At 45.2% G+C, this 26,787-nt stretch overlaps 1 protein-coding gene across 1 annotated transcript in view; it reads right to left on the reverse strand.

The window, feature by feature from the left end:
* LOC147663555 (E3 ubiquitin-protein ligase TRIM39-like) overlaps nt 1–26,787 on the reverse strand; it is a gene marked incomplete at its 3' end in the record, with an annotated part of 149,426 nt that overhangs the window by 86,937 nt on the left and 35,702 nt on the right. Inside the window, exons 2-3 of the mRNA XM_086950362.1 lie at nt 14,561–14,656; nt 10,715–10,945 (exon numbers count right to left, since the gene is read on the reverse strand). Of these exons, the coding sequence (XP_086806488.1) occupies nt 10,715–10,945; nt 14,561–14,656 (327 nt within the window). The remainder of the gene's footprint in view (nt 1–10,714; nt 10,946–14,560; nt 14,657–26,787) is intronic.

The raw sequence follows: 26,787 nt of genomic DNA on the forward strand, positions 1-26,787 counted from the left end.
AGACTATTACATGGTCGATAATACTAGTTGCGTTTCTTCCTATAAAAGTTGGTATATCTTTCCCAAATCCATTCTGCGCCATTGCATGACCTCAAGGTCAAATTTAGCCAAGACGGTATTTAGGGAATCTCCGTAGCGGTTATGCGGAAAATGAATACAGAAGTCCCCTTCATTACTGCTAAACCCGCAGACTTTGGTCTTGGCAAGAGTACAGGTTGGGATGTTAAAATCTCCGACCCAGATGATAACAACATTTTTGTTATCTACCATGGTCAAATTATCTACCTCTTTCTCTAATTCGAGGACTATTTTATGACGGGTTAAGTCAAATACGTTGTTATAAAAATTAATCAATAAAACATCCCAACCGTCTTTGTGGTGTAACCACAATTTCTGTGAGTGGTCACCTACATTAATAACCTTTTTGATTTTTAGAGGCAGAGTATTTTTCAGAAGGATTAATAACCCACCCTTTCCTCTTCCGGACGTGGAGGGGATAGCAGGTATATTATAGGAGGCAAATCCTTCAAGATATACATAATTGATACTCCACGTTTCCTGTGGGCAAATTATATCATGGTTATTAACAAAGTCCATCCAACCCAGCGCATTCTTTTAATTTGCTAATCCCGCTATATTCCAGGTGGCAATAGTATAACCACTGGCTGTGGTGATTCCTATAGTTTCAATGGGTTGGTCATTTGTTAAATTACTGTCTACTCCCGATCCACGGCGGGGGCGCAGTATCAGTGGTTCGATGACCTCTTCTATTACTTGCCCTTTATATTCGAGTGGGTACCCCCCCTATATGGGCGTCTGTCTCCTTGTTTTAAGTGTTTAATGCGGGCAGATTCGTGTCCCTAGATGGGTCCTCAGGAATAATTGTATTGGGCACAAACCTGATCCTATTACATTCATAGTCTACAGACAGTTCAACGGGTAGACAGACGGTGCCCTGTCAATCGTTGGTATCAAGTGAACTAAGAGGTAAAAATCTATTAGACTTGGGTGATCCATAGTACGGCTGAGACAACACAACTGGATTACTTCTGCACATTTCCCATTCCCCCTCCTTATTGGGTACAGGCCTTAAATGTCTATAAAAGAACCCTAAAGGCAGAAGTGATACATTGAAAGCACTATGCAAAGATGTAGCCGCTCTTTCAAAAGAGGTCCTGGCCCAGTTAGAGTTCCTAAAATTAATGATAACACAGTCCCCATGCAGTGCTTTCCTTAAAGGCCCAATCCAGTTCACTCTTTTCGTCAAGAATATCTGTTTGGCACGATTCGCAGGGAAAACGATATTTTGTTTAAGCCAATATACTACTTTGTTTTTTAATGAGTCATGTGTTTCCTTTTTACCAGGCTCTAATGGGGGTACATTCACCAAAACTGCCACATGAGGGCAGCATTCTGATGGAAGATTATTCGACATGCGTGTACTTTCATCCAATTTCGCGCTCTCCCTGAACATGATAGGGGTTTTAGTTGTCTCTATACGTTCATTTATTACGGGGTGTCTGGGGCCTATTCAAATGTTATTTGCACCAGTTTTAAGCGCTGGGGGGTTAGGACCTCGATCCGCAAATTCCTTATTATTCGTACTAGAGGTATTTAAGGTATTAATTGAGGTTGTAACAATATTTATACCTTGCTTAGAGGGCTCATATTGGCCCACCTGGGACCCATTTACAATTTCCTGAGGGCTTTTACTAATATGTCTAATCAAGTTACTCAGTTTATCAACTTCTCTATTAAGTGTATTAAGTTTATCATATAAAGGTTTAATACTTGCTTCTAATTTTAGTGTTAAAAGCGTTACAAGGTGATGAGTTTGCTCATCAGACAGATACCCTGGGTCAGAGAGTTGATTTAACAGCAGTGTTAACTGGAAGCTCTTTTTTTATTTTTAGGAGTAGTCCCTGCTTTTGGTTGGCTTTTCCTGCAGCTCCTTTTCTTTTTTGGTGTAGTTGAGTCGCTATGAGATTGAACTAATAGAGCCTCAGGTGATAGAGATCGATCTGGGACTAGATCAGTGATCACAGTATTAACATTGTGTAGTGTAGTTCCTATATTCCCAATTGGCTCTGCGCATTGGAATAACATATACTTAGGCTTTCCTGTTTTCAGTTTCTATTCTTGGGAAATTCTGGTGGTGTTTTTTCAGTGTTTTCCAGTGATTTCAATACCTCAAAAAAACAGTGCTTTTCAGTGGTTATTCATTTTCGCGCCATAAAAAATAACTGAAATAGTGTTTTACCGGTGTTTATGGAACACTTTGCTTTTATTGCTTTTTCAATTTTTCTTCAGAAATTGTATACTGCTCTACATTTGAGAAGCTTAATACAGTCATGAAATACTTTCCATTGTCCTTTAAGTCTGCAGCTCAGATTTAACAAGCATTTGCAATGCAATAGGTCTCGCATTTATGCAAGTTTAAGCTATTCGTGTTGTAAATGACAAAGCCTTTTATTTATGTTTTAAAAACGAAAAAAAAATACAAGGCATTGTTAGTTGCAATAGCTCAAACTCACGTAAATGCGAGACCTATTGCATTACAAATGCTTGTTTTGAATTAAAGCGTAAATTGGTCACTCAGCAAGTTGGAAGTTACAGTCTGTGTTCCAGAGTCGCTACCCCTCTCCTGCTCAGAGAGTGTTTCATTGCATTATATCATCGAGGGGGTAAAGGCATGAGAAAGAAAAAGAGAAGGAAGAAGAGAAAAAAACTGAAGGAGGAGAGACAGAGAAGGAGGGAGACAATGGGAGTAGGGAGAGGGGAGGAGGTAAACAAAAGGAGGAGAGAGGGAAAGAGATAAAAAAGGGGTATCAGTGAGATTGGAGGAGAGAGAGATGGCCAAAAGCAGAAATGTAAGGGGAAATGCAAATGTGAGGCACTTGACTTGGCTATTGCAGCAAGTAAATATAGCCAGACATGCACTAGACAGCTCAGTTGAATTAAAGAGAAGATCTCAGTTAAGAAATAGAACATGGATGTGGTCTGCTGTGAATTACTGTACTGCTTCCTGGGAGCTGGCGAGCTCCCTGCACCTTCTGAGTACAGTGATAAGTAGTGTCAGTGGGCCCCCAAATGTGAGTTAAGACGTGCTCCATCTTTGTTGAGGGTCCCCGTCTTTATGTGCCCCACAGGTTCCACTGTGCATGCTAAACTAGTACACCCATGCTAGGATAAACTAAATGCTTCTGCACATTGAGGTTGCCAGGGAATGGTGAGCAGTAATGGTTCAGGTGTGACAAGTAATCCTTTATATGTTTGCTTTCTGTTCTACATTTAAAGAGGCAGAAGGAATTCTGAGTTTCAGACTCTTCTCCTTCGAGCCAGTGGAAATTGCCCTCCCACTGAGCTCTTTCCCAGATTCTGAGAGATTAATCCAAGGTCACCAGATCACAGAATGCTGATTCTTTTGAAAAGCATGCTGCGTGCATTAAAATAAAATAAAACTTTCAGAGCCCTGTGGGGTTTGCAGGAGGCAATAGCAGGATGACAGGTGAGCATTGTGCAGGCATCAGTTGGCACGCCTCGGAAGACACATAACCTCAGACTCAACCCTGAGTCTCTGCTTCTCCAGTTATTATATTTTTTAGCAGAAGGAAAACAGCCAGGAGGCTTCCAGTACAGCTGCTGGCAATTCTAGGCCTGTGACAGGCAACCCAGGGACCTAAATGCAGCCTGATCGGTTCTGCGCCTGCGAAGCAGAACGGGGGTGGAACACAGAAAGGGTGCTCGGGGATGGGCGGAAGGTACAGGTCTTCTCACCGAGCCTCCCCTGGGCATGGGAAACCTAGTGATAAGGGAAAGTCTTTCAGTCGTGTGTGGCAGCCAGGGTGAGACAGCTTTTCTGGCACACACACAGTACTTCCAGGTCTTTAAAAGACCATTTGCTTCTTAATGAGGCATTGTTGTGTCTCACCCCTTCTTAGAGCCCCTGCAGCTCCACTCTGCCTATTTCTGGAAAAATCAGCCGTTCCCCCTCCCCTAAAAAAAATCTTAGCCCCCTCAAGCCTGACCCCAACCCCCGAAATTTGGCTCTAGCTGTGCTACTGTGTGTAAATACACAGTGGCACATTTTCCGTCGTGGAGGAGAGTAAAATTAACCTTATTTACATAGTGAAGGTTTTCAACATCATTGCCATACCATCAACGCATTTCTTTTTTCACTCCTACGTTTGTAATTGAAAGAGGCCCACTTCACCTTTCATCCCGATTAGACAAACAAAAGCACAGTTCAAACATGGTAAATATATGCTAAATTAGCAACAGTGGAACATGCAGCCATGCCAGGACACTACAAAACTTCTGAGTTACAGTGAGTTTTGTACACGACCGGCACCCACTGACTGTGGCAGCTGCCGATCGCGCGCTGTCTCATGGAATTAATTAATCACATGCAAACAGTCAGTGGCTGCATTGCAGCACCGCTCTCTCACTTACTTCTTTAAATTGCAGTATCTCGAGCTCGAGCCACTGCAGGAATAACAGATTGCCGCGTGCCTCTTCAGAGAATCCTGCACTGAGATGTTGCCAGAAAAAATAAAGCCTGTCTTCCACCTCGTGGGTTTTGAGGTAGCTTATAAATGTACACAATACGGGAAACTAACAAGTTCCTTAAACACCTGAAGCCTCATGGTGGAATTAATGTAATCGTGGCGAGCATTTTTTTTAATGCTATACCCACAGAAGTGCCCAATTAGAAGGAGCTTAGTTTTGCGGTGCGCTAATCCCGATTGTTGGTGCTTCCTACTATCCTTCTGAATGTACAGCGGAGGATTTAACATCAGCCATTTACTCATCGCTTTTCCTAAGTTTTCGACGTGGTTCTGCTCACCATTTTGAGTTTGCAAGTCATGATTTCTTCTGTTTATGGGTTCGGCGGGGTATGACAGTATTTAGGCTGACGGGCTGGATAGTAGTGTCTTCTGCAACAGAAAAGTCCGTCAACCATGATCCGGCTGGGCACGTCATCATTCCCTGCACTTTTTATTAGCTTTAGAAAGAAAACTATCTACTCGTAAAGTAATGGTCTTTTTAAAGGGCTGTGAAGTGCTCAGTTGCGGCCGCAGTAAGACAGACTGCAGACCACAACAGCTCCTCTCCCTCCCACTTGAGCAAGGCAGGGGGCCTGGTGTTGATCTGGCCCTTGGGCCATTCACACCTCGGCTCCCCATGTGCAGACTCGGTGTTTTCCCCTGACACCTCTGCGCCAGGCCACCACAGGCAGGCCAATGGAATGCTTTGGCTCCACCAAGTGACCAAAAGGTGCAACAATGATGAAAATCAGTGACACTCGGTTTCAATCAAGTCAGCTGATTTTCATTCGGTAGGGTTTTCTCGGTTACAGTCGTTTTAAACCGAATTCCGGACAGCCTACATATACTATAGTTTTGACCTAGGACTTGTGTCTACTAGGTCTCTATTGAATATATTAAACTTAATTGTGAGTGCTAGCTAGCTCAGAGGGCACTAGGAACTTTCTCGAATTCACAAGAAGGGATTAGTTTCTGACAACCACATAAACATAACAACTTTGTTTCCTCAAGATAAAACGTATCTCTAGAGTTGTGGAAACAATAGATATATATTTCACTCAGTCAATCGTGCATGCTTCGTTTCACCAGAGGTGCAGAGAAATAGAGAGACAGGCGTTTTCAATAAAAGTATTTATTGAACAGTCTTCTTTCTCAAGCAGAAGAAATTAACTGCTACAATCGTTATATTGGCTGTTAAGTATAATGCGTACAGCAAGAATAGTATTATGAAATAATACTGTAAAAGCATGATATGTTTCTAAGCCATAGATTACATACATAAAATAATAAATTCTAAAAGTACTCAACTGGAGCTTCTTAAATACGCATACCCGATGTACCTAACCTGAGCCTAGTACGAGGGAAGAAGTAACTGAGGTGTAGCCTAAGTTTAGTATTTTTGCCAAAATCTATCCAAGATTTCTCTTAGGGTCTGATCAGCTCTGTACCTTGGTTTTAGAAAGAAGGAGGTCTGGTATCTCTCTCTCAGAGGACTCGATTTCCCAACAACCTGCAAGGGTAGCTTGGAAACACTGGAGCTGGATTTCTCGGCCAGAGAAAAGACCGAGTCTCTCTCAGTGTGTCTGCTGGAGGGTCGGCTTCCTTCGGCAGTTGCTGCAGCGAGCGGTGTCAGGAGAGTAGATAGTCGAACTGCTCCAAACCACCATGTGCTTGCTAGGGCAAGTGTGGGCATATTTATACCTTGAAGGTGCAGAGTTTGACATAAGGTTGGACATAATAGCGTCATCAAAGAGTCTCAGTTCTTTGAAAACTCCATGAGTTCTTGGACAAATCAATATTCGAACAAGGGGAGGTCCCTGACTGCTCAAGGTGAGTTTTTCCAAGAAATCGTTGTGGATTTTCGGAACTAGTGGAAGTAGCCAAGCCGTATTATGACTGCACGGGCTAAGTCTAAATATGGTTATGATTTCTATGCCTATATAAAGGGTCGAGTGATTTATACCTATATATGGGCATGAATCAGGAAAATTACACTAGGGTCCTAAAATGCTACACAACGATTGCTTAGGGCCAACTCTTCAACCCGCCCTACTACTTCTCCTATCACCGCACCTACTCCTACTGATAGAAAACGTCCTGCCCTATCTATTTCTACGTTAATGGCACTTACTGCCCTTACTAAATAGGAATCAATAGTAGAACGAGAGGGGTCAACATCAGGTTTGGGGGTTTTTGATTTTTTTTACAATTTTGTTTCAACATCATAAATGAACATATATATATAGTCGGGCAAATTCAACAGCTACGGTCTAGTTGGTTTTCTACACTACAGAAAGTTGTTAAATAACTATCTACATAAAACAAATAATCAGCCAGGTAAAATCTAAATCTAAGGTGCTAAGCGATAATTGTAAACAGTATAGGGTGCAAACACTTTTACCAAAGGCCCAAGATCAGTTAAGAAATGCTATTAGTAAAAAAGAAGGACTGAAGGTGCTTCGGTGCTTAGGTATGCAAAATATACAAAGTGCAGGTAATGGACCCCACAGGGCCGAGAGTACTATACGCTGGGCGCGGTTTATACAAAATTAAGATACCTACAATAGGACCTATAAAATCGAGCGTATAAAAGAAGACTGATCAATTAGTGCTAATCAAGACACAATCTTATGTAAAGAGGACCATCCCACTGCCACTTTAAGGGGTGATGTACATTAATGGTCTCACCCTCTTAAAGTTCTCTGGAATCGTGGGGGGGGGGAATAAATAGGCAATCACTTGGTTAGTTCTGGGGATTGTTTCCAAACAGTGCCCAATTCCAGGGCCAGGCTGGAGCCGCCCGGGTACAATTTCCTGAGGCCAAATGGGGTGGGGTGGCCCTGCCCTGCCAAGTTTTTGCTCGGATGGGCGCAGACTGGCCCGCTCTTGGCCCGGGCTTTGCCCGCGCGCGTCCCACAGTGCATAGGTGGTGCGCTCGTTATGAGGGCTTCAGGCGCCCTCCGATGACAAGACTCTCCTGCATGGGCCTCCTGGATGTTGAAGTCCTTCAGCATGGCTGTTCCCTTCATGGCGGTGCAGCAGTTCGGCAATGCAGGTGGCCCCCACAGGGTTGACAAAGGCGTAAAGCAAAGAGGGTGAGTTTGGCCGTTCCCCTCATGGTTGAAGGTATATCATGTGCCTTAATAGGAATCAGGTGATGTAGCAACGCCGATAAAATGACTCAAGACTTCCTCTTGTCTTCAGATAGCAACGCTTGCCCAGCTGAAGACTAAGCCAAGCTGTGTGACCAGCAGAGTAACTATCTCCTGAGTTTCTGCTATTGCTCTCATTCTAGACCCCTTTCCATAGCTTTATTTCTAACTAACATATTACTTATATATTTTGCAGTGGGTTCAGAGAGGTGTGGGCGCATACATGGTTCCCATTGGATCCGGTTTACAAGGTTGGTACTTCCAGGCACTAAGGGGTCGATTAGGATCGCGGACGGACTTGCGTCCGTCCGCGACCCCAGAGCAGGAGGGAACCTCCGCATGGCATGCGGAGTTCCCTCCTGTGCAATTAGGATGTGACCGCCACCCTGGCGGTCACATCCTCTATTTTTAACATTGCAGCGGGTGCAGCTTCAAGCTGCACCCGCGGCAATGTTAGAAATGCACGCATTGCATTTGCATGCAGAAAGAGGCAGGCACCGCGCGGTGCCTGCTGCTTTCTGCATGCAAATGCAGGGGGGTACCATAGGTACCCCCCATGTGCACCCCCCACCCCCCTTCACCTAGGGGGCCCGCAACGGGCCCCCGCAGTGAAGATCCGTATGCTTTTCCACGGCGGAAAACCCGCCGCGGAAAAGCACTTTTCAAAGCCCATCCTGATATGGTGGACGGTGTCTGAGAGACACCGTCACCATATCAGAGCTTTTCCGCCACGGTTGTAAGCCGACCGTGGCGGAAAAGCTGCGGACGGAAACCCGGACCCACCAGCCATCCTAATGTGGCGGTGGGTCCTTGGTCAGTCCGCTGCGGTTTTTCCGCATCCTCTGGGCCGGCAGTGGCTTCCGCCGGCCCCGAGGATGCGGAAAAACCGCAATCATAATCAGCCCTTAAATGAGGACATTGAGCAAGCCTCACTTACGGTCTTGGGCTCAATAATTCCATGGACTCGATAATTCTCGCTCCAGTGCCTTCTCGACTCATGGGTTCACACTCTGAGACTCTGGGCAATAGCTTGCTTAATCTCCACATCGGCCCCTCGCAGTGGGATGCCTGGCTTTCACCTTGTGGATACCCTGCCAGGGTTATCTCACAGGGAAATACCAGGACGGGTTCCCTAAGCAAGCGCGGAGATGCCCCAGGGTAAGGCATGCGCTATAGAAGCTTCATACATTTAAATTCATGGATTAGTGGGGCGATCTCACAAGTAGCAGCATGTGAAAACAGAACAAGCCACCGTAAAACACCTTCGTGCCTTGGTTCTCTTCAGAACTTAGGGAGCTAAAGAAAAAGTGCAGGAATCAGGAAAGGATTTGGAGAGCAAGATACAGTACGCAAGAAAAAGAAAATAACTAACTGTTATTAAATGATTACAAAACACTTATTAAAGAAACTAAAATAAATTTCTCCACTAATAAAATAAAAGTAGCCAGTAATTCCCAAAGGAATTATTTTGAAAAGTTCAAACTCTAACCACTTTTGAAGTAAACAAAGACAAAACTCCAGCCAGCCAAGATTTCTGTACAAACATGGCATAATTATTTTTTAGCAAGGTTAACAATATATTTATAGAGTTTAATAATCACACCACTGAGCCCCTTTCCATTTCCGGTATGATAAAATCACAGAGTTATATTTGGTCAGAGTCCTCACAAATGTTGAACTCATTTACATCTCTCACAGCTGAGCAAGTTGCCTCTGGGCTGAAAAAGATAAAATGGAACCCTGTCCCCCAAAGGTGCTCTATGATGTCTCGGATACAATTGCATTTTACCTTACTCCCCTCATCAACAGGATTCTAGAAACGGGAAGTTTTCCAACTAGTTGGAAAAAAGCTTTCCTACTGTCACTGATCAAAATAACATCTTGGGATCCCACTGAAGAAAAAAAAACTATAGACCGATCTCACACTGGCCACTTGCAATCAAGATGCTGGGAAAGTCAATGAACCACAATATCACTATCTACCTTGACACCAACATCTGTCTACATCCGCCACGACACAGGTTTAGGCCATGGCATAGCACTGAATCACTCCTTTTTGCTGCCACCGAGGATATCAGATGCATCAGGAACAATGAAGATAGATTGGTATTCGTCCTGTTGGACCTATCGGTTGCATTTGATACGGTGGATCACGCCACTCTGATCAAGCGCCTGGACAGAATTTGTAGAAGAGGTTCAGCCCCGGAATTAGTCCGCTCACTCCTCCAGAGAGATAGCAGGTAGTGTCATTAGAAGGTTTTACCTCCACGCCTTTTTTCTACCCTGCAGGGTTCCTCAGGGGTCGTCCCTGAACCCAACTAGTGCAGAAAGTTAGAAATCTAGGTGTGGTGTTCGAAAACAAACTAACTTTTAACTAACTCTCCAATCAGGTAGCATCCTCTTGTTTATTAATGCTAAAGATTCTAAACAAAAAAATCTTTTGATTATTGTAATGCTTCCTGGTGGGAGCCGAATCTAGACTCTCCAAAATCCAGCCACCAGAGTTTTACTAAACCTCCCCAAATTCTGATCAGGTTAAAAATCCATTAGAGAACTCCATTGGCTCCCTGTCAGGGCACAAGTTCAATTCAAAGCTTTATGCTGGATTCATAAGGGATTCATACTGGGACTACTTCATAATGGTCCAGGTTTTCTCCACGTTTCCTTCAAATGGCAACAACCTAAAAGAATTATATAGTCAAGTACAGCTAACAAACTGCAAGTCCCGAGAATATGGAAAGAAAACTTGAGGAGAAGGGGGGAGGGGTGAGCAGGGGGAGGGAAATGGTCCTACTACGCGTCTAAATGGCGCAATGAGTTACCGGTCCATCTTCGGTCTCAGCCCACCCTTTTGAGATTAGGAAATCAATTAACCGCCAATTCACTGCTGTTAAGGTTTTGGGGAGACTAGCGCCAAGGCCAATTGGCATCAGCGCGCTCTAGAAGTCCTTAAAAAATAAAATAAAAAAAGGTATGCTGATAATCTCATTCTCTAGATTCATAGCCTTTTCTTACCTTCAGTAACTCCACATCCTGCTGCTGAGACTTTGAGTCGATCTCTGTGATCAGGCTCCTGAGGACAGATTGCTGTTCTTCCAAATTGGTCACTGTCTCCTTGATTTTCTGCAAACTCTTCTTCTTTTCATCCTCCAGACTTCTAAGGTGACAAGATTTCTCTTTTTTCAAAAATGTCTGGAGCTTTGCAAACTCATTAGTGATCCTCGCTCTCTGGCTCTTGAACTTGGCCTGCAACATAAAAATGAATCACATATTCACAATGCCGCAACCTCAGAAACATGTGATGAATCGACTACGAGCCAGACCCTATATGACACAGGTTTTCTTATCACTCAACATGTGACTTAGGGCAGTCACGTATGTCACACCACAGAAAAGGACTTACAGTAGTAGATCAGAAGGCAGAGCACGTTGTTCGTTCCTTCGCATGGTCCTTTCCCACACTACTATTTAATGCTTTGGTGGGAGAGCGGTGGGGTTTTATTGTGTAAGAAAAGAAGTGGATTGAATGACTGTATTTCAAGCTTTGGTAGAAATGTGTGTGAGTAAACTGTAATTCTGCCACAGCACTGACCATTTATCATGAACTTCATTGTGTCACATTTTACATTGGGGTAGGGTGTCTAACTTGGTGAAGAGGTTCTTGAAGTGGGAAGATGCTGCATCATTGTTGTAGGACATACATTAAGCACCAAGCCAAAGTCTCTGCTCCACAAGAAGCCAGGGGAGGGCCCAGGTCTGGAGACAGCAGATATCTCGAAAGAGAAATGTGCATCATGTGCAGTATATGGGTGTGTTTTTGAGGAGACCCAAGTGCAATGGAATAGAGACTGTTGGTCACAAGCAATCGTAACTGTCTGTTAATGGGAAAGGAAAGAATAGTTTAGTGACTGCACATAGTGAAGGAAAGGTCTATGTAAATGGCAATCCTATGATATGAAACTGGAGCAGCTAGATACTGGCCTACTTTGGGTACAACAACGTGGATGAATAAAGTCTTGAGCACTTTCCTATCCACTCAACCTCTTTCACCTACATACTAAAACAAAGGCAATACTGGTTCATTCTTCAAGAGTAAAAATATTGGAAAATGTATCTTTTCTGGCTGAAGGACATTTCGTTATAATCAGCATACTTGAAGCTCCAGTGTACCCCTCTTTGCACCGCCTTTAAAATACAAAATAAATACTTGCATGAATTGTATTCAATGGGGTGCTCCACATTACAATGTTCTAATAACCAGTAATAACCAGATTCCGATCAATGGAATATACAGATCAATTAGTTTTTCTAGTTGTCTTGTGAAACAGGGCCAAACACTGTTTGCAGTCAATATAAGAAGTGTAATACAAGGGGCTATCCTGTGCAGTGTCATCCTCTACACAGTGTAGGACTAAGCACTTTAATTTTCTGTTAATCTTGTTATTGGTTTGGTTGTGCCTTTATACCAATAATACTCTGATCATACTTGTTTGCTTGGTCCTTGTTTTCCAAAGAATCTTCCTTTTGATGGAGGAGTTTAATCTTGAGACTAAAATAGTTTCAAAAATTAGATTTTTTATTTAAAGATATCTTCAGTATGTTTCAAGTGTCTCTCGCCCTTCATCATGAAAAATGTTTAGGCATTAGATATAAACCTACAAAAAAGTAGTGAAAAAGAATACATTTTTCAAAACCCATTTGTATATTTGCATCGGAGAAACTATTAACAGACATAACTATCTGACACTATTTGTATCATCTCGAGAACGAGTGTGGACACATGCTTTAGTGTTTGAAAATTCTGTAAGAATGGAGCAGCCAATGGACCTCATGGTACCAGTGCCTACCGAGTCATAAGTCTTGCTGTTCTCTTATGTCAGGTTCCAGAAAATAAGGGGAGTAAAGGGGATTGTGGAAGACACCAATATCAATGGAATGGGATGTACTACTGAAATAATTTAAGGCTCTAGGAGTCTAGATGCACCGATAACCTGAACGGTATTAACCCTGCCCCTAACTCAATAATGCAGACTACGAACACCAGGTTGACACTTTTAGTTAACACTGCAGTTAGACAATGCCCAAGAAGCATTGCAACAATATTTTAAAGTATTTTTCCAAGAAACTATAGCCATTCCTCACGATTACTCAAAATGAGGACACAGACCTTAGCTGTCGTGATGCGGCGTTTTGCCGTTCATTGGAGGCTGCTGGGCACATACGATAGACCGGGATACTCACTTCCGGCAGAAGTCGAGTCCCGTTCCAGTCTTTCTCTACACAGACTAGGAAAGCGCTTCCGGGGGAAAACGCTTAATACAGTGTTTTCCCGCCAGGTCTGCGCTTTGGATTCTTGAGAGTTCCCGAACGCCAGTCCCCGCCTGCTGTATCATTGCAGCATCAGAGCGCAGGAGTGCTAAGACTTGGTTCCTTGTTTCGCCCGCATTTCAGCATTTCAGCCACGCCGGAGCGCTGCTGGTTCTCTCCGCATTCCCTGGCTGGGAGTGCCGTTGCTTTAGACACTAACGCCGCGCTGGAGCGCTGTTGGTGTGATCCTCGTTTGCCGCACTGAGGGAGCGGCCGTTTCCTTATGGTTTCCCGCGCTGCAGCGCAATTAACTTTCCTTACCTTTGTTCCTCAAACCTGTTCACAGCGCAGGAGCGCTATAACTGATTTACTTTGCCAGCGGGAATGCCACGTGTTGGATGCTCTTCGCCAGGGATGTATTAACGTGCAGGAGCGCTATATTTGGGTTTTGTACACGTGCAGGAGCACATTGCTTAGGGGTTGTTCTATGCGCAGGAGCGCAGCACCTTGTGTTTGTACAATACGCGCAGGAGCGCTATTTATTGGTTTTCTTTCCTTTGGAGCGTCAAACCATACTTGGGTACGGCAGACTGCGCTACGCTCGTGAGTTTGTGAGTGTACGGGCTTTCTGTGTGTGCCTAGAGGTCTGTAATGAAAGGGGGGAGGTGAGGTCTTTCCCTAATTTAGTCTCCTTTGTCTTACAGCTGTCTGCCAGTTGGCGTCAAGACCCTACCCGAACTCCACTCAGCCCAGGCCTTTTGTTTCTTTTTTGCTCCCTTCCCTGTTCCCATCTCATCCTTACCGTGTTTTACATTCTGTGCGGGTCAGCTGGGTACAGGGGCGGTGGCTCCTGTCGTCTGCAGAATCGCTTCAGAAGCAGAGGTAAGACTTGTGGGGCTCTGACCTTAGCTGACCCATTGGAAAACCATTAAACTTGCAATCAAATTTACCTGCATCTAGTGTACAGCAAACAACAGAGCATTAAGTAAAGGGGGTAAAGGGGAAATATGCACAAGTTCACATATAACGACTACATGAGATGGCACACTTGAATGACGTTTGGTATAACCAATGCATGTAGAAGTGACACATCTTCATGGAAATATTTCTAGTTATGAGAAATGGATTGAATGTAACCAATGATTATATGATTACGAAAAATGTTTTATGATACCACATGTACTATTACAAAACCAATAAGGTTTGTGGGAAAAAAAGTCCGGTTTCGAAAAATGAGCCTCTGAAGAGAAGGTCATGCACTTCCCATACATAGAAGGTAGCTATACATAGATCAGGGATACCGTTAAAACAGGCCTTGGGAGTTAATCATCTTTGCACACATCCAAACAATAAGTCTGGCAAACCTCTGGGTCCTTAGAGTGACTTTATGTTCAAGGAAGATGCAGGTAATAGTTGCAAAGCAGAGTCAGGATGCCCTTGACCCAGGTATGACCAACCCCCGAGATTAACGCAAGGGTCGCACTTAAAACAGATAAAGTGAGAATGTTTGGAGTCCTCACTCCCTGATGCTGCTATATCAATTACTGTTCTTACCTCTAGTTGTGTCACTTTCATCTCTTCTTTGCGATGCAGTTCAAGAATATCCTGAAGCTTTTTCTTCAAACAGACTAGATAGTCCTGAAACTTCTCCTAAAAGAAGAAAGTCAATATTTTAAAAACCATAAAGACATTGTGCAACTATCCTTCAAGAGGTTGAGACCCTTACACAGAGGTGTGGAATTTTATAAAATATGTACTTTTTCAATGGACGAGATGCTTCCAAAATCTACCTATACCGTAAGAAGTAAAAAGAAAAAAAGAAAACGTGCCCTTTTCGGCTTAATGCTGAGAAGTGACAATGTATGGCACCAGTCTTATTATTTAAAAGCTCCGATGTTGCGTCTCTGATTATGTTAGGGCTCATATTATATGAGGGTTTGGACTTTAGCAAGGTTTTGATCTTGCCACCATTCTGAAAATCTACATAGGCATTGATTAGGAGTTGATGGCAAATCCCATATGGAATTCTGTTCCGCTCAAACATGAGGGGGCTGTTTCTGCATTCGTATTTTCCTGCTCAATGATCAAAGGACCCCATTTTAGCAACCGAAAAATCTGTCCAGTAAAACCTGGGGTCTAACCCCACCACAATGCAGCCTGGACTCGTTTTTCGGCTGCCATCCAACTCTCAGCCATGCACAAGTGGAGCATGAAATGCCTCCCAACCCTCCCTGCCCCCCTGCTTGACGATAGTCTACCGTCGCCTCGCCAAGTGGCCCTTCCTTCTCCCCCCTACCACTTGCTCCAAAGCAGCCCCGCTCACATTTGCCACCTGTTAAAACAGGTGGTAAATGTGAGAAACTCGCCACAGAGAAGAAAATGCCATGCAGTATAACTGGGACTGCACAGTTATTCCTCATTCTATTTGGATAAACTCATAACTAACTGGTAAACAAGACTGTTTTTAGGAGTGCAGATATTCACCCCAGCCAGTACCAAGTAACTCGTAATCAGGGTCATAGAGTCTGGAAATAGGAGAGAAGTGGTAGGGGAAGGTCCTGCGAGTCTACGCACATCTACAAACGCACGTCTATGGGTATTCACTAATAAGGGTGGGCATAAAATCCGTTTCGCAGGCGAATTTGCGGATTTTCCGCGATTTCGCGATCCGCGAATCTCGCGAAATCGCGGTAAAATCCGCGAATCAGCTGGGTCGAATTTTCAGCCAAGCAAGGGTTACAGCAGCGGGTGCAAAAGTTGAACCTAATTTCTTTGTAACCTTTTACAAAAGGGTTACAAACAAATTAACTTCAACTTGGACACCTGCTGCTAATTGATCCTGGCGCCTCGTTGCCTACTTGCAACTATTCTCTGACCCTGCTCTGACCCTTGAAGCAGGGTCAAAAATAGTTACAAGTAGGCAACGAGGCACCTGTCCAAGGAATTAAACCTCATCAGGAAGCACTTACAGATATAAAAAACAGGAAGAAGGGAGAGGATGGCAAATACACCCATTTTGAGTTGTCAGGAGGGGTTAAACTAAAAGAGACCTTTACAGCACAATTTTCATATGCATTTTGCTCAAAATAAAAAGCTGTATGTTCTGTAGGGGCAACTCAGGAATCTGGCCCTTCAGAGATCCGGCCTCTCTTTCTTTCTCTCGTTCTCTCTCTCCCTCTCTCTTTCCCTCTCTTTCTATCTATCTATATCTACCTATCTATCTCTTTTTCCCTCTCCCATAAACGACTGCATGGGTAACTTCGCTATGCAAGCGGCTTGCGAAGATGCAAAAATCCCCGCAAACACGCAAAAAACCCCGCGAACACGCAAAAAACTAAAAATCCGCAAATTCGTGGATCGCAAATTCGCAAAATTCGCCCATGCTTATTCACTAACTCTCCTACGATCTTTCCCATATGGGAGAAGGTTGGATATGTAACGCTGACACAGGCAGAAGTATACTTCTTTCATAGTGGGAAATAGCGGGTGAAGGGAAAGTGAATTTGCAACTGCTCAGCAGATTTTCGCATAAGCAAATATACATGGAAAACAAAAAAGTTCCTAGGAGTAGTGTTCAGGCCTACATCTGTAAACTCTTGTGAATTCCTGAAAGTAATACATCTGAACTAATGCAAGGACAGCAGGTGCATTTAGTTCACTTTCAAAAAATTAAAACATATATTAGCTGCAAATACAGTTAACTAAAAAAATTCTTGAGAAATATTTAAAGATGTGCAACAATTTTTGTTTCTAAGATGCAATTGTTTGTGTACATTTTATTTTGAAAGTAATCCCCAGTGTTGCTTTCATGCTTCCGAATGCATTTGCATATAATCAGGGAGAAATCTGGGAGCATTGTATGTAGTTTATTGTTACATTTTTCAAGCATATGCACAGGTTCTTATACTGAAAATACTGTCATTAATGCAAGCTGAGCTCACTGCTGGCTCCACTTCCTTAGAGCACTCACATCAACAGTAAAAGCTTTTGCATTTATTTTTCATATATACAAGTTTGAGCACATTATACAAATAAATACAAACATGGTAGCCTGGCAATACGAATTCTATACTCTTTCTACTCTCCGTTTCTTAACCTCCTAGGTGCGACCGTCATGGCCAATGGCCCCACTCCCACCCCATTGAGGGTGTCAGCCACTGGCCAACACTGGGGAGGGTTATAAAGGCCCCTTTGGTTATTTTTTTCATCAGGTTGCCAGGAAGTAGCTTCCCAAGCAGCTTTTTTTTTATTTTTACTTAAATGACGATTGGCACGCAGGGCACACTGAGGTCATTGCAGTACAAGTGAAATTAAAACAAGCTGATAGGCTGGTTTTACTTTCACTGAATCAGTGCTATATCTCAGCCAAACAAGCACTGATTCCCATGAGGGAGGTATCATTAGAAAGGGCAGAACCTCCTCTTTCCAAAAGTACCTCTGCCCAGGGATCCCTGCTTGGGAATTGCCACATGAGAGTGATCCTCAAGAAAGCATCCGCCCACTAGCCTCAAGGAATAGGGGGAAGCAGCTCCTTGAGCAAGGGCTTGTGCTCCTGGTTGGCAATGTTTATATTTCAGCCTTACAGCCACCCTTGGAGGCAATTATCTCCCCCCCCCTTCCCGGCAGCAGAGAGCCCACTAGACACCAGATATTTATTTAACTGTATAGGTACAGGGTTGAGGGTTGCCCAACATGGGCATGGCCATGCCCTCATCCCAAGTAAATAGAGAAACAGTCTTGCTTCCCCCCCTTGTGGTGCATATGGGGTTAATTACCCCCAATCTGACCCCCAGGGCATTAAGCCCACTAGGAGCCAGGGAAATGTATTTTTAAATATAGGGGGGGGGGGGGATACCCTCGATCATGCCCCCCACCCCAAATAAATGAGGCAACAGTCTTTGTGCTCCCCCATTGGGCAGATTAGGGTAATTACCATGGACCTGCCCCCCCAGGTATGAAAGCCATTAGATGCCAGGGAATGTTTATTTTATGAATTTATAGGGGTGGGGGCCACACAGCATGGGCAGGACCACCCCCGCGCCCCAAGTAAATAGGGCAACAGTCTTTCTTTCCTCCCTGGGAGGTGTATGGGATATTTACTCCTAATCTATCCCCCCCCCCCCCCTCAGGGAGGGCTAAAACCCACTAGACAACAGGAATGTTGTTACTGTATGTATATATATATATACACACATACACACACACACACACACACACACACAGTTTTATTGTTTTAGTTGAACAGTGAAATATCTGCAAACAGGTCAAAAAGACGAAGGAAAAGGGTTAAGGGGAGGAAAATCGAGAGAAGGGGGGAACAAAGGGTGGGGAATGGAAGGACAGCACGATTCTTCACAGTACGGTAGTTTACATCAGGTTCTGCATAATGTCCCCAGCTCCCCAAGCAGGGCAAATATCAGAGTAACAACCAATAGAACGACATAATACAAAATACGACGGAGACCTAGTTGCTGGCTTGGCAAGCATGAGGTGTTAGGAGACACCAGTTGCACTATCATTCTTTCAGTAAGTGGGGGGACATAACGGGCCCATCTCGGAGTGTGTTTCATTAGACAGAGATGGGATGGAAGATCTCTGGCACATGCAAGTTAAGAACGGTTAACATACATCTATGGGACGGAAGTGCAAGGGCATCAGTTAACAGAAGTGGGAAAGCTGCTCTTGGCAGTATGCGGCATCCTGTAACCAAACTTTGACTGTGGGCGCAGGTCACTGATCCCAGTTAATGGCCACTCTCCATTTGGCCAGAAGAAAGACCATAGGTGGTGAGCCGGCATGCACATGATGGAGTGTCTTTAACGTAGCCCAGTAAACCCACCAGCAGGCAAAAGGGGGGGAAGATAACCAGTGACAGCAAAAATGATGGAGAAGACTTCCTTTCAGAAGTCCACAACCTTGGGTAAATGCCAGGCTAGGTGTATAAAAGGGGCTTGTGAAGAAGAACACCTAAGGCAGTGCTGGTCTGCAACTAACCCCATTCAAGAGAGCTGTGAAGGGGTACGATACAAGCGATGGAGAAACTTGAAGTGTATCAATCTCAGTCTTTAGTTGGGTGAGAGTGCTTCCATCTGTGCTCAGCAGAAGTACTGGATTTCTGTAATTGGGGCTCAGTGTCAGTGTGCATTCGAGGTTGTGATAGTCGAAGAGTTTTGCATAATGGTGTAGACGCAATGACCAATTTACGTTGTGATGGAGTAGTGAGCATGTGTTCCAGAGCCTCAAGTGGGGCAGGGGGAAGTTGGGAATGTTTCATACAGGGTGCGGCAAGTCACACAGATTTGATAATAGCAAAGTGTGTCCAACGGGGTCGGGGGAGTAGATTCTGAGCTCTCAAATATCGGTATACAAATATCCACTGGGAAAAGGTCTGAAAAAGTGATAAGGCTGCGTCAACGGGTGCACGCCCTGGTACCCACATCCTGCAGTGGTGGTAACTAGAGGTTCCATCAAAGGGGCTTACAGGGAACATATAGGCAGGAGAGTCATGTGCAAGATCAGTCTATCCCAAGCCCAGCACATACATTCCACAGTGTTGATCTCTGCCAGAGGCTTGCACAGAGCAGTGGAAAGGGGCCATGGCAATGAGGGGTCAGTTTTGATGGCAGTGTGAGGCTAGAAAGGTGTCGGATATAGCCAGTAGTGTAGCTACTACACCTGAGCGCAGAATGTGTAAAGTGGCTTGTCTGGGTTGCCCAGACCACCCTGAGCGAGTGGCCAGGTAAAGAGTTCCTGCTAGACATGTGGTTGTTTGAAAGCTCATAACAGCGCTCTGAGATATCGCAGAAATGTGTCAGCAAGGGAAATGGGAACATTAAGAAACAGATAGAGAAACTTAAGTAGAAAGATCATTTTTGCTATCGCAATCTGACCCAACAGTGGCAACCAAGAACAAATCCGCACTCTGTCCTCCAACCATGTGATAGTGCAGCCAAAGTTTGCTTTCCGGAGTTCATCTGGATCTCGACTGAGCCAAATGCCCAAATATCGCACTGGTTCAGATGCCCACTGCAGCGGGTATTGCTTGGTGATTGGCAGGGTGCCATCAATGAGGGCAAATTGGATGGATTTGAAACCAATTCACCTGAATGCCAGTAAAATCTCCAAATCCTATGACCTCACGGATAACTGCCACAAATTTCTCTTTGGGTCTTCAGATATAAAGGGTGAAATCATTGGCATACTTTGAGACTATTAGTTCCCTGGTGGGGAAGCCAAGACCTCGATGAACATGGCGTTGTCGGAGACGCGCCGACATGGGTTTCATTGCTACGGTTAACAATATGGGAGACAGTGGACAAGCCTGGTGTGTACAATGGGTAATCAGGAAAGGGTCGGATAACATGTCGTTCAGAGGTGACTGGGCAGTAGGGAAGGTATACAGCAATCGGATTTGCTGAAGAAAAGGAGAAAAGAGCCAGAAATGTGTAAGAAGAGGGAAAAGGTAAGGGCACTACAGCGAGTCAAACGCCTTTGTGGCATGGAAAAGGGCAGCAGCTGCCGAAACCTGGGGATGGAGATGGTGTAGACCCGCTAATAAGGTGCAGAGATTATGGGATGTGGACCGGCCAGGAATAAACCCAAATTGGTCATGCCTTACAAGCGTGGGTATGAGGGGGAGGAGGCCGCTCGTCAGGAGCTTCGCAAAGATCTTGTTGTCTACGTTGATCATAGATAGTGTCCTACATGAATCGCAGTGGGATGCGGGTTTATCCAGCTTGAACAGCGTAACAATGATTGCCTCTGCGAAAAAAGGTGGCTGGGAGACACGATCAAAAGATTCTTCAAACCTAGCAAGCATATGGGATGCACTGATGGGGACGCATTCTTTATAAAATGCAGTGGTCAGGCCATCAAGGCATGCACTTTGTGGCCTGGAAGACTTTGGATGACTTGCCTCATCTCTTCCACCATAAATGGGGCATCCAGATGGGCCTGATGAACACAATCCAGCCACAATAACTTAACAGTTTCCTGATATTCAAGCAGCTCGCTCTTGCTGTCAACAGAAGTAGTAGAATAAAGTTTAGTGTAGAAGGAGTTCATCGTGTCCAGGAGCCCGGATAGGATAGACTGGAGACTCAGGGTGTCATGTAACAGTTCCACCACGTAAGTGGACGCATGTGGCTTGTGAAGCATGGCGGCTAGTGTCGTTCCGGTGCGGTCACCCTCCCCGTGTAAACGGGCCTGCCCATCACAATTCAAAAAATTAGTCTTCACATTTGCTTCAGGAATATATATTTATAATAAAATAATGGGGCGAGTCTGGCCCATCCTAAATTCAATCCTCAAACTCACCCCTAAAAACCCATTCCTTCTGCTTCCTTGCGGTTTACAGCATGCCATCCCATTGGCAATCAAGAGGACATTTGATTCTTTTTGGGCATTTTTAGGTTTTGCCCTGGCTGTAGCACCTGCGAAGCAGGTGCTCCGCCCAGGGCGAAATCTATTGACCCTACAGTATGGGGCTTCTCCTGCCTCTGTCTTCCATTGGCTAGCTCCATAAATGGAGGCTAGCCATTGGAAGAGATTGGCTGTCAATCACGCTTTCCCCTGAAAACGCGTTTCGGGGGTGTTTCTAACTCTTTTTTCAAGTCCCGCCCCTTGTTGCTGTGTGTCTCAGGCTGCGCTGTGATTGGCTGCTGGCCCGGGACACCCCCGTGACGTCATTCCCCGGCCGCGCTGTGATTGGCTGTCGGCCCGGATACCCCCGTGACATCATTCTCCGGGCCGCGCTGTGATTGGCTGCCGGCCCGGGACCGGACTTGTTAATTTTTCTGTTGACTTTTTGGTTTTGTTTATTCACTGAAATGCAAGTATTGACACAAAAGATCTCCACCTCCTGACTCTTCCTTTCGCACGTACAACCAGCCCGAGACATCACACCACCCGTTCCCCTTATCGGTGCCCTCCTACCAAGGCCGCCACTTGCGCTCTCCTTCCTTTGAAGCTGACATGGAGGTCTCCTTTCCAAGGCATCCTGGACCCCTCGAAGGCTGCTGGATTATTTACAGTGAGCTGTTTTCCCTCGTCGACCAGTCTGAGGCAGTGGTACCTTATGACAACCCTCCGTGCCCTTTCCATGGACTTCGGTAGAATGCATGCTCCTGGGTGCGGCTGATTCCGCCATTGGCGGGAGTGGGTGTGGCCCCGAGATCCGGGGGTAACGCTGGACTCGGTGAAGACCAGGATTGTCAACTGCAAGTCTTGGCGTGTCCGATCCCCCTCGATTTTTCAAGAGGGCCATTGACTATTTGCACGTTTAATTTAGATGAATGGTTTTCAAGTATCGTATCCTGCTATCTCCTGGACCTAGGCCAGGCACCCCCACCCTGGGGGCTTTTAGAAGCTGCCATTAATATGCATTTTGTTTCAAATGTAGACGAGGGTTAGTCTTCCTTTGTACAGGGGAGGTTTACTACACGTGAGCAGCTGCATTGCTTGCTTCACAGCGATACTGGTAATGGCGGCCTTCTCTTTCAGGCGCCTCTGAGCGCGTCCTGCCGTTGCAGGATACGGGAAGGCAGCAGGAATGAGACATTGTGGCATGAACAGCCATTTCCCTCACCCCGCTGTCCCCGAGGCGCGGAACTGAGGCAGACCTCGCATTGTTTAACTTGTGTTCTTTGAGGGGTGCGGCGCAGCGACAGTCATATTTTTCACTTACTTATAGTGACATATTGTTCCCTCTTTACTGCCCCATTTACGTTTTATGTGGAATGTTTTTATCTCTTGGTCGTCTTTGGGATGGCTCCTGTTCCTCTGTATCTAGTTTCTTCTCTGTGCTATCCATTTTCACTTCCTGTTCTCTGATGTTCGATGGCAAAGACCCAATTAAATCATTCAGATAATTATAGCTTTACGAACCTTCATTGGACACGTGTGGTTAATGCAATACACTGATTTTAAAGCTGTAAATATTATGTTTTGGGTTAAGACCAACCACCCCTCAAACTTAATTTAACCCTTCGAGTGCACTGGTGGGCAGGTTGAAAAGGCAGAAAATTGCTTCTGATGTACTGGTACAGCAGAAGTACTTGACATTGGGAGAAATTACCCCACACTACCCCTGCTTTTTTTTTTAGCACCCAGGAGATAAGTGGTGGGGGATGGAAGAAGGCCAAATGGCTTTATGTAGGTGAACAATTTGGTGGCCAGCCCCTCCCCTTCATTCCTCCATCCCCTCCCCTTCATTCCCCCATCCCTACAAGAACTAGAAAGATGGAAGGTGAGTCAGGACGGGTGCCCATCTCACTAGACACCTGGGTGCTTGGGAGTCCAGTAGCTACAATGAAGTTTTCAAGAAGTGCTGGGTGGTTTTTGCTGGTCGTCTGTGCGTTGAACGCCTGCTCTGCCTGAGATGATACTGCCTGTGAGTGAGTGTGGCGGTGGCGTGTGTGGCTCTGTCTGTGATGTTACCGTCTGTGGGTGTTGGGGGGGTGATTGTGATTTATTGTGCGGCTATCACCCGATCTGGCAGTGTCGATGGGGATCTGTGGGTGTTGGGGTGATTTAATAATTCTCTATTTCAATAAGACTACTCTTGGCGTCACAATATCTTTCTGGGAATTAAGATGGCTTTTTTAGTTTAGTTGGCTGTGAAAACTCTGATAAGAAGCTCCTTGCATTTTCTGGTTTATGGACACACATGTCCTCAGTACTTGCACAAATTGTCCGTTCTACGTGGATTACTGTGAATACCCAAATAAGGGGCACTGTTTCAGAGTTACAAATAATTTTGCAATCGGGACTGTTGTGTGCATTTAAATTTGTCAAACATCCCACCAGAGAGACCTCACCCGTAAATTGGCTTAAACGTGTCGGGCGGCCGGTATTGAATCTTCATATCTACACCTGAACGCATCACTGAATGGTAATCTGGCGCGGTGGAGTGATGCAACCGTTAGAGAGCTGTGTGTAACTGGAGGGGGGGCTCTGTGTGTGTGTGGGGGGGGCTGTGTGTGTGTGGGGGGGGGCTCTGTGTGTGTGTGGGGGGCTCTGTGTGTGTGTGTGGGAGGCTCTGTGTGTGTGGGGGGGGGGGCTCTGAGTGTGTGTGGGGGGGCTCTGTGTGTGTGTGGGGGGGCTCTGTGTGTGTGGGGGGGGGCTCTGTGTGTGTGGGGGGGGCTCTGTGTGTGTGGGGGGGGCTCTGTGTGTGTGTGGCTGTGTGTGTGTCTGGGGGGCTCTGTGTGTGTGGGGGGGCTCGGTTTGTGTGTGTGGGGCTGTGTGTGTGTGTGGCATTTGCGAGAGATTATGCTATTGGCATTGTAAATGACAATGCCATTTATTTATCTGTTTTCAAAACGAACACATAAATAAAAATGTTGTCATTTACAATGCCAACAGCTCTAACTTTTGCAAAGGCGAGACCGTTGCATTGTAAACGCTTGTTTTATACATACGGTACAGGAGAGGGTTGCTAACTCCCAATATTGTCCCACTTGCAATGGTCAACAGCAGAACTTTTTGGGCTCTGGCAGGCTGCCACCTGGAAAAGCCTACCAGACTCAGACAGTTCAGAAAACTAGACATCCGGGGAAGTCCATGGTGGTGTGCTGCTCATGCATCCTGCACCATTTTCTAACCCACAATGCCCTGCAACCCTTAAACCTTGACATAAACACACATATTCCTCACATTTCTATGAGGAAAACTTCTGGAATCTGTAGTGAGCCACAGATTCCTACAATACAGCATTCCTCCAAGGCTCCCGATAAAAATGGTACCTTACTTGTGTGATTGGGTCAAGTGACCTGGGCACAAAAGACCCTGAAGTGCTTTGTGGAGAGATCCGCAATAGGGGTAGCTGTGGGAGTTGGGGCTGTGCTCAGCTGCCACTCATGGAAACCTATCAACCAGAGACCTTTTTAACAAGTAGGCAACCAGGGAATTCCAGAGTGGTGTTCCCTGCATGAATTCCACAAGGCTTTCTTACCCACAATAAACTGCAAACCACAAACTTTAACTAAAATTACAAATTGTCCTTACAGTTCTGTGATATAAACTTCTGGAAACCACAGTTATCCACAAAATTCCTAACGTCCAGCATTGCCCTACTTGTACTGATAAAAATACTGCACCACTTGTGTGGTTGGGCCTAGGGATAAATAGGGGTTATAATGGGAATATGCCGGTGAGCACACTGGCCAAACAATACACAGATTGTTTCCCCCTACTGATATAGTATTCTTCAATAAGAAAAGTTGGTTATTCATTAAGGGGGGTTGTTAGCCCTTCTTAAGCATGCATGGCAATCCTTGTATGGGCGAACCAGTAAAGTCCCTAAATTAATCTCTTAATGTAAAGTATTTATGTAGCACACAATCAGTAATAACATTAACACACAACACAAGAAAAATCCCAAACAGAGTTAGAAAACCAGATTATGATTTGATAAATTATTGGACAGCAAAATGACAAATATCCAATTGTTAGAACTTGGAGATATGGAGTCTTAAAGATTTGGGAAAAGTAGCACCTATAACCACAAAGCATAAGCTGGGTTTATCTGGTCACCCTAGACTGGGGCAAAGTCAAATGTTCAAGCCTACTGTGATGGAGTGCAGGCTGTGTACAGGATCAGGTTTGGCCCACAGAGAGTTGTACCTTATGTCCTTGGTGCGAGGGCTGTGCAGAGTCGCATTGTGTAGCTTCGTGCTGCTTGGCGTCCATTCTGATAAAGCTTTCAGTGGTGCAGCAAGGCTTGGAGGGGCTTTGCATCACTCTCAGCCGGTTCCAATTGAGCTCTCAGCTGGGTGGCGCGGCTTTGCCTCATTGGTGCCAGTTCTGATGAAGCTTTAAGCTGTCTGTGGAGGCTTAGCGGAACTATGCCGGGTTCAGATAAAGCTTGCAGTTGTGCGGCAAGGCTTTGCATCGCTTCATGCCAGATTTGATGAAACCTTCAGTTAGGAAAGGAGGAGCTCTCTCTGATGCCAGCCAATTGTCCAGGACATATGGAAGCACCACTTGGGCATCAGGCACTCACTCCAGCAGAGGTCAGCAGGGCTCAGGCAGGTCAAGTTGCAGGACCAGTGCAGCAGATTGGTTAGGAAGTTGCAGGGAGGCCATTGGAGCTTGCTGTGTCCCTGTGACTCAGAACAAAAGGACAGCAAACTGACCCTTGGAGTCATTCAGGCAGCCTGGGATGAAGAGAGCAGGTCTAGTCTTCCTTCTCAGACATCAAGACTGTCCTCAAGCAGCAGGGAAGTCCTCTGGCAGCCTAGAAGTCGTTCTTCTCTAGTGTCCACAAGGATATTGAAAAGTTGGTCTGAGGGACCAATATATGTACACCTGGTGACAGTGTTGAAGTGGGAGAAACTTATAGACTTCCCTCCACAAATGGTTCTGCAATTTCCTTCCTTCCCCAAAATGTCTGGGGTGACAAAAGCTCGGTGGCAAGTTATATGCAAGTGTGCTGCGGCAGCCCCTTTGAAATGTAAGTTGGGCAGGGAACGACTCAGCCCCTCTCATCCTGGCAGAATCGCCTTTCCTGCCAAAATGTAGCTCTACTGTGTTACAGTGTTTGGGAGAAATACACAAAGGCTAACTGCCTAACACCTATGACCCAACACAGACTGTAGGAGCCAAAAGGTTAGGGAAAAAATGGGAACTTTCTAAAAGTGTCCTTTATAGAAATGTGACTTAAAATACAACTCTACCATTAAAAAGAGTTTTAAATTGCAATCCATTTGAGTGTAAATATGGCATTCCTAACTGCTCCCAATCAAAAGTGATCACTTATTAAATGTAATAAGGTAACCCAAGGT

Source organism: Lissotriton vulgaris, unplaced genomic scaffold (genome assembly GCF_964263255.1).
Source record: "Lissotriton vulgaris unplaced genomic scaffold, aLisVul1.2 SCAFFOLD_1003, whole genome shotgun sequence".
Classification (NCBI taxonomy): Eukaryota; Metazoa; Chordata; class Amphibia; order Caudata; family Salamandridae; genus Lissotriton; species Lissotriton vulgaris.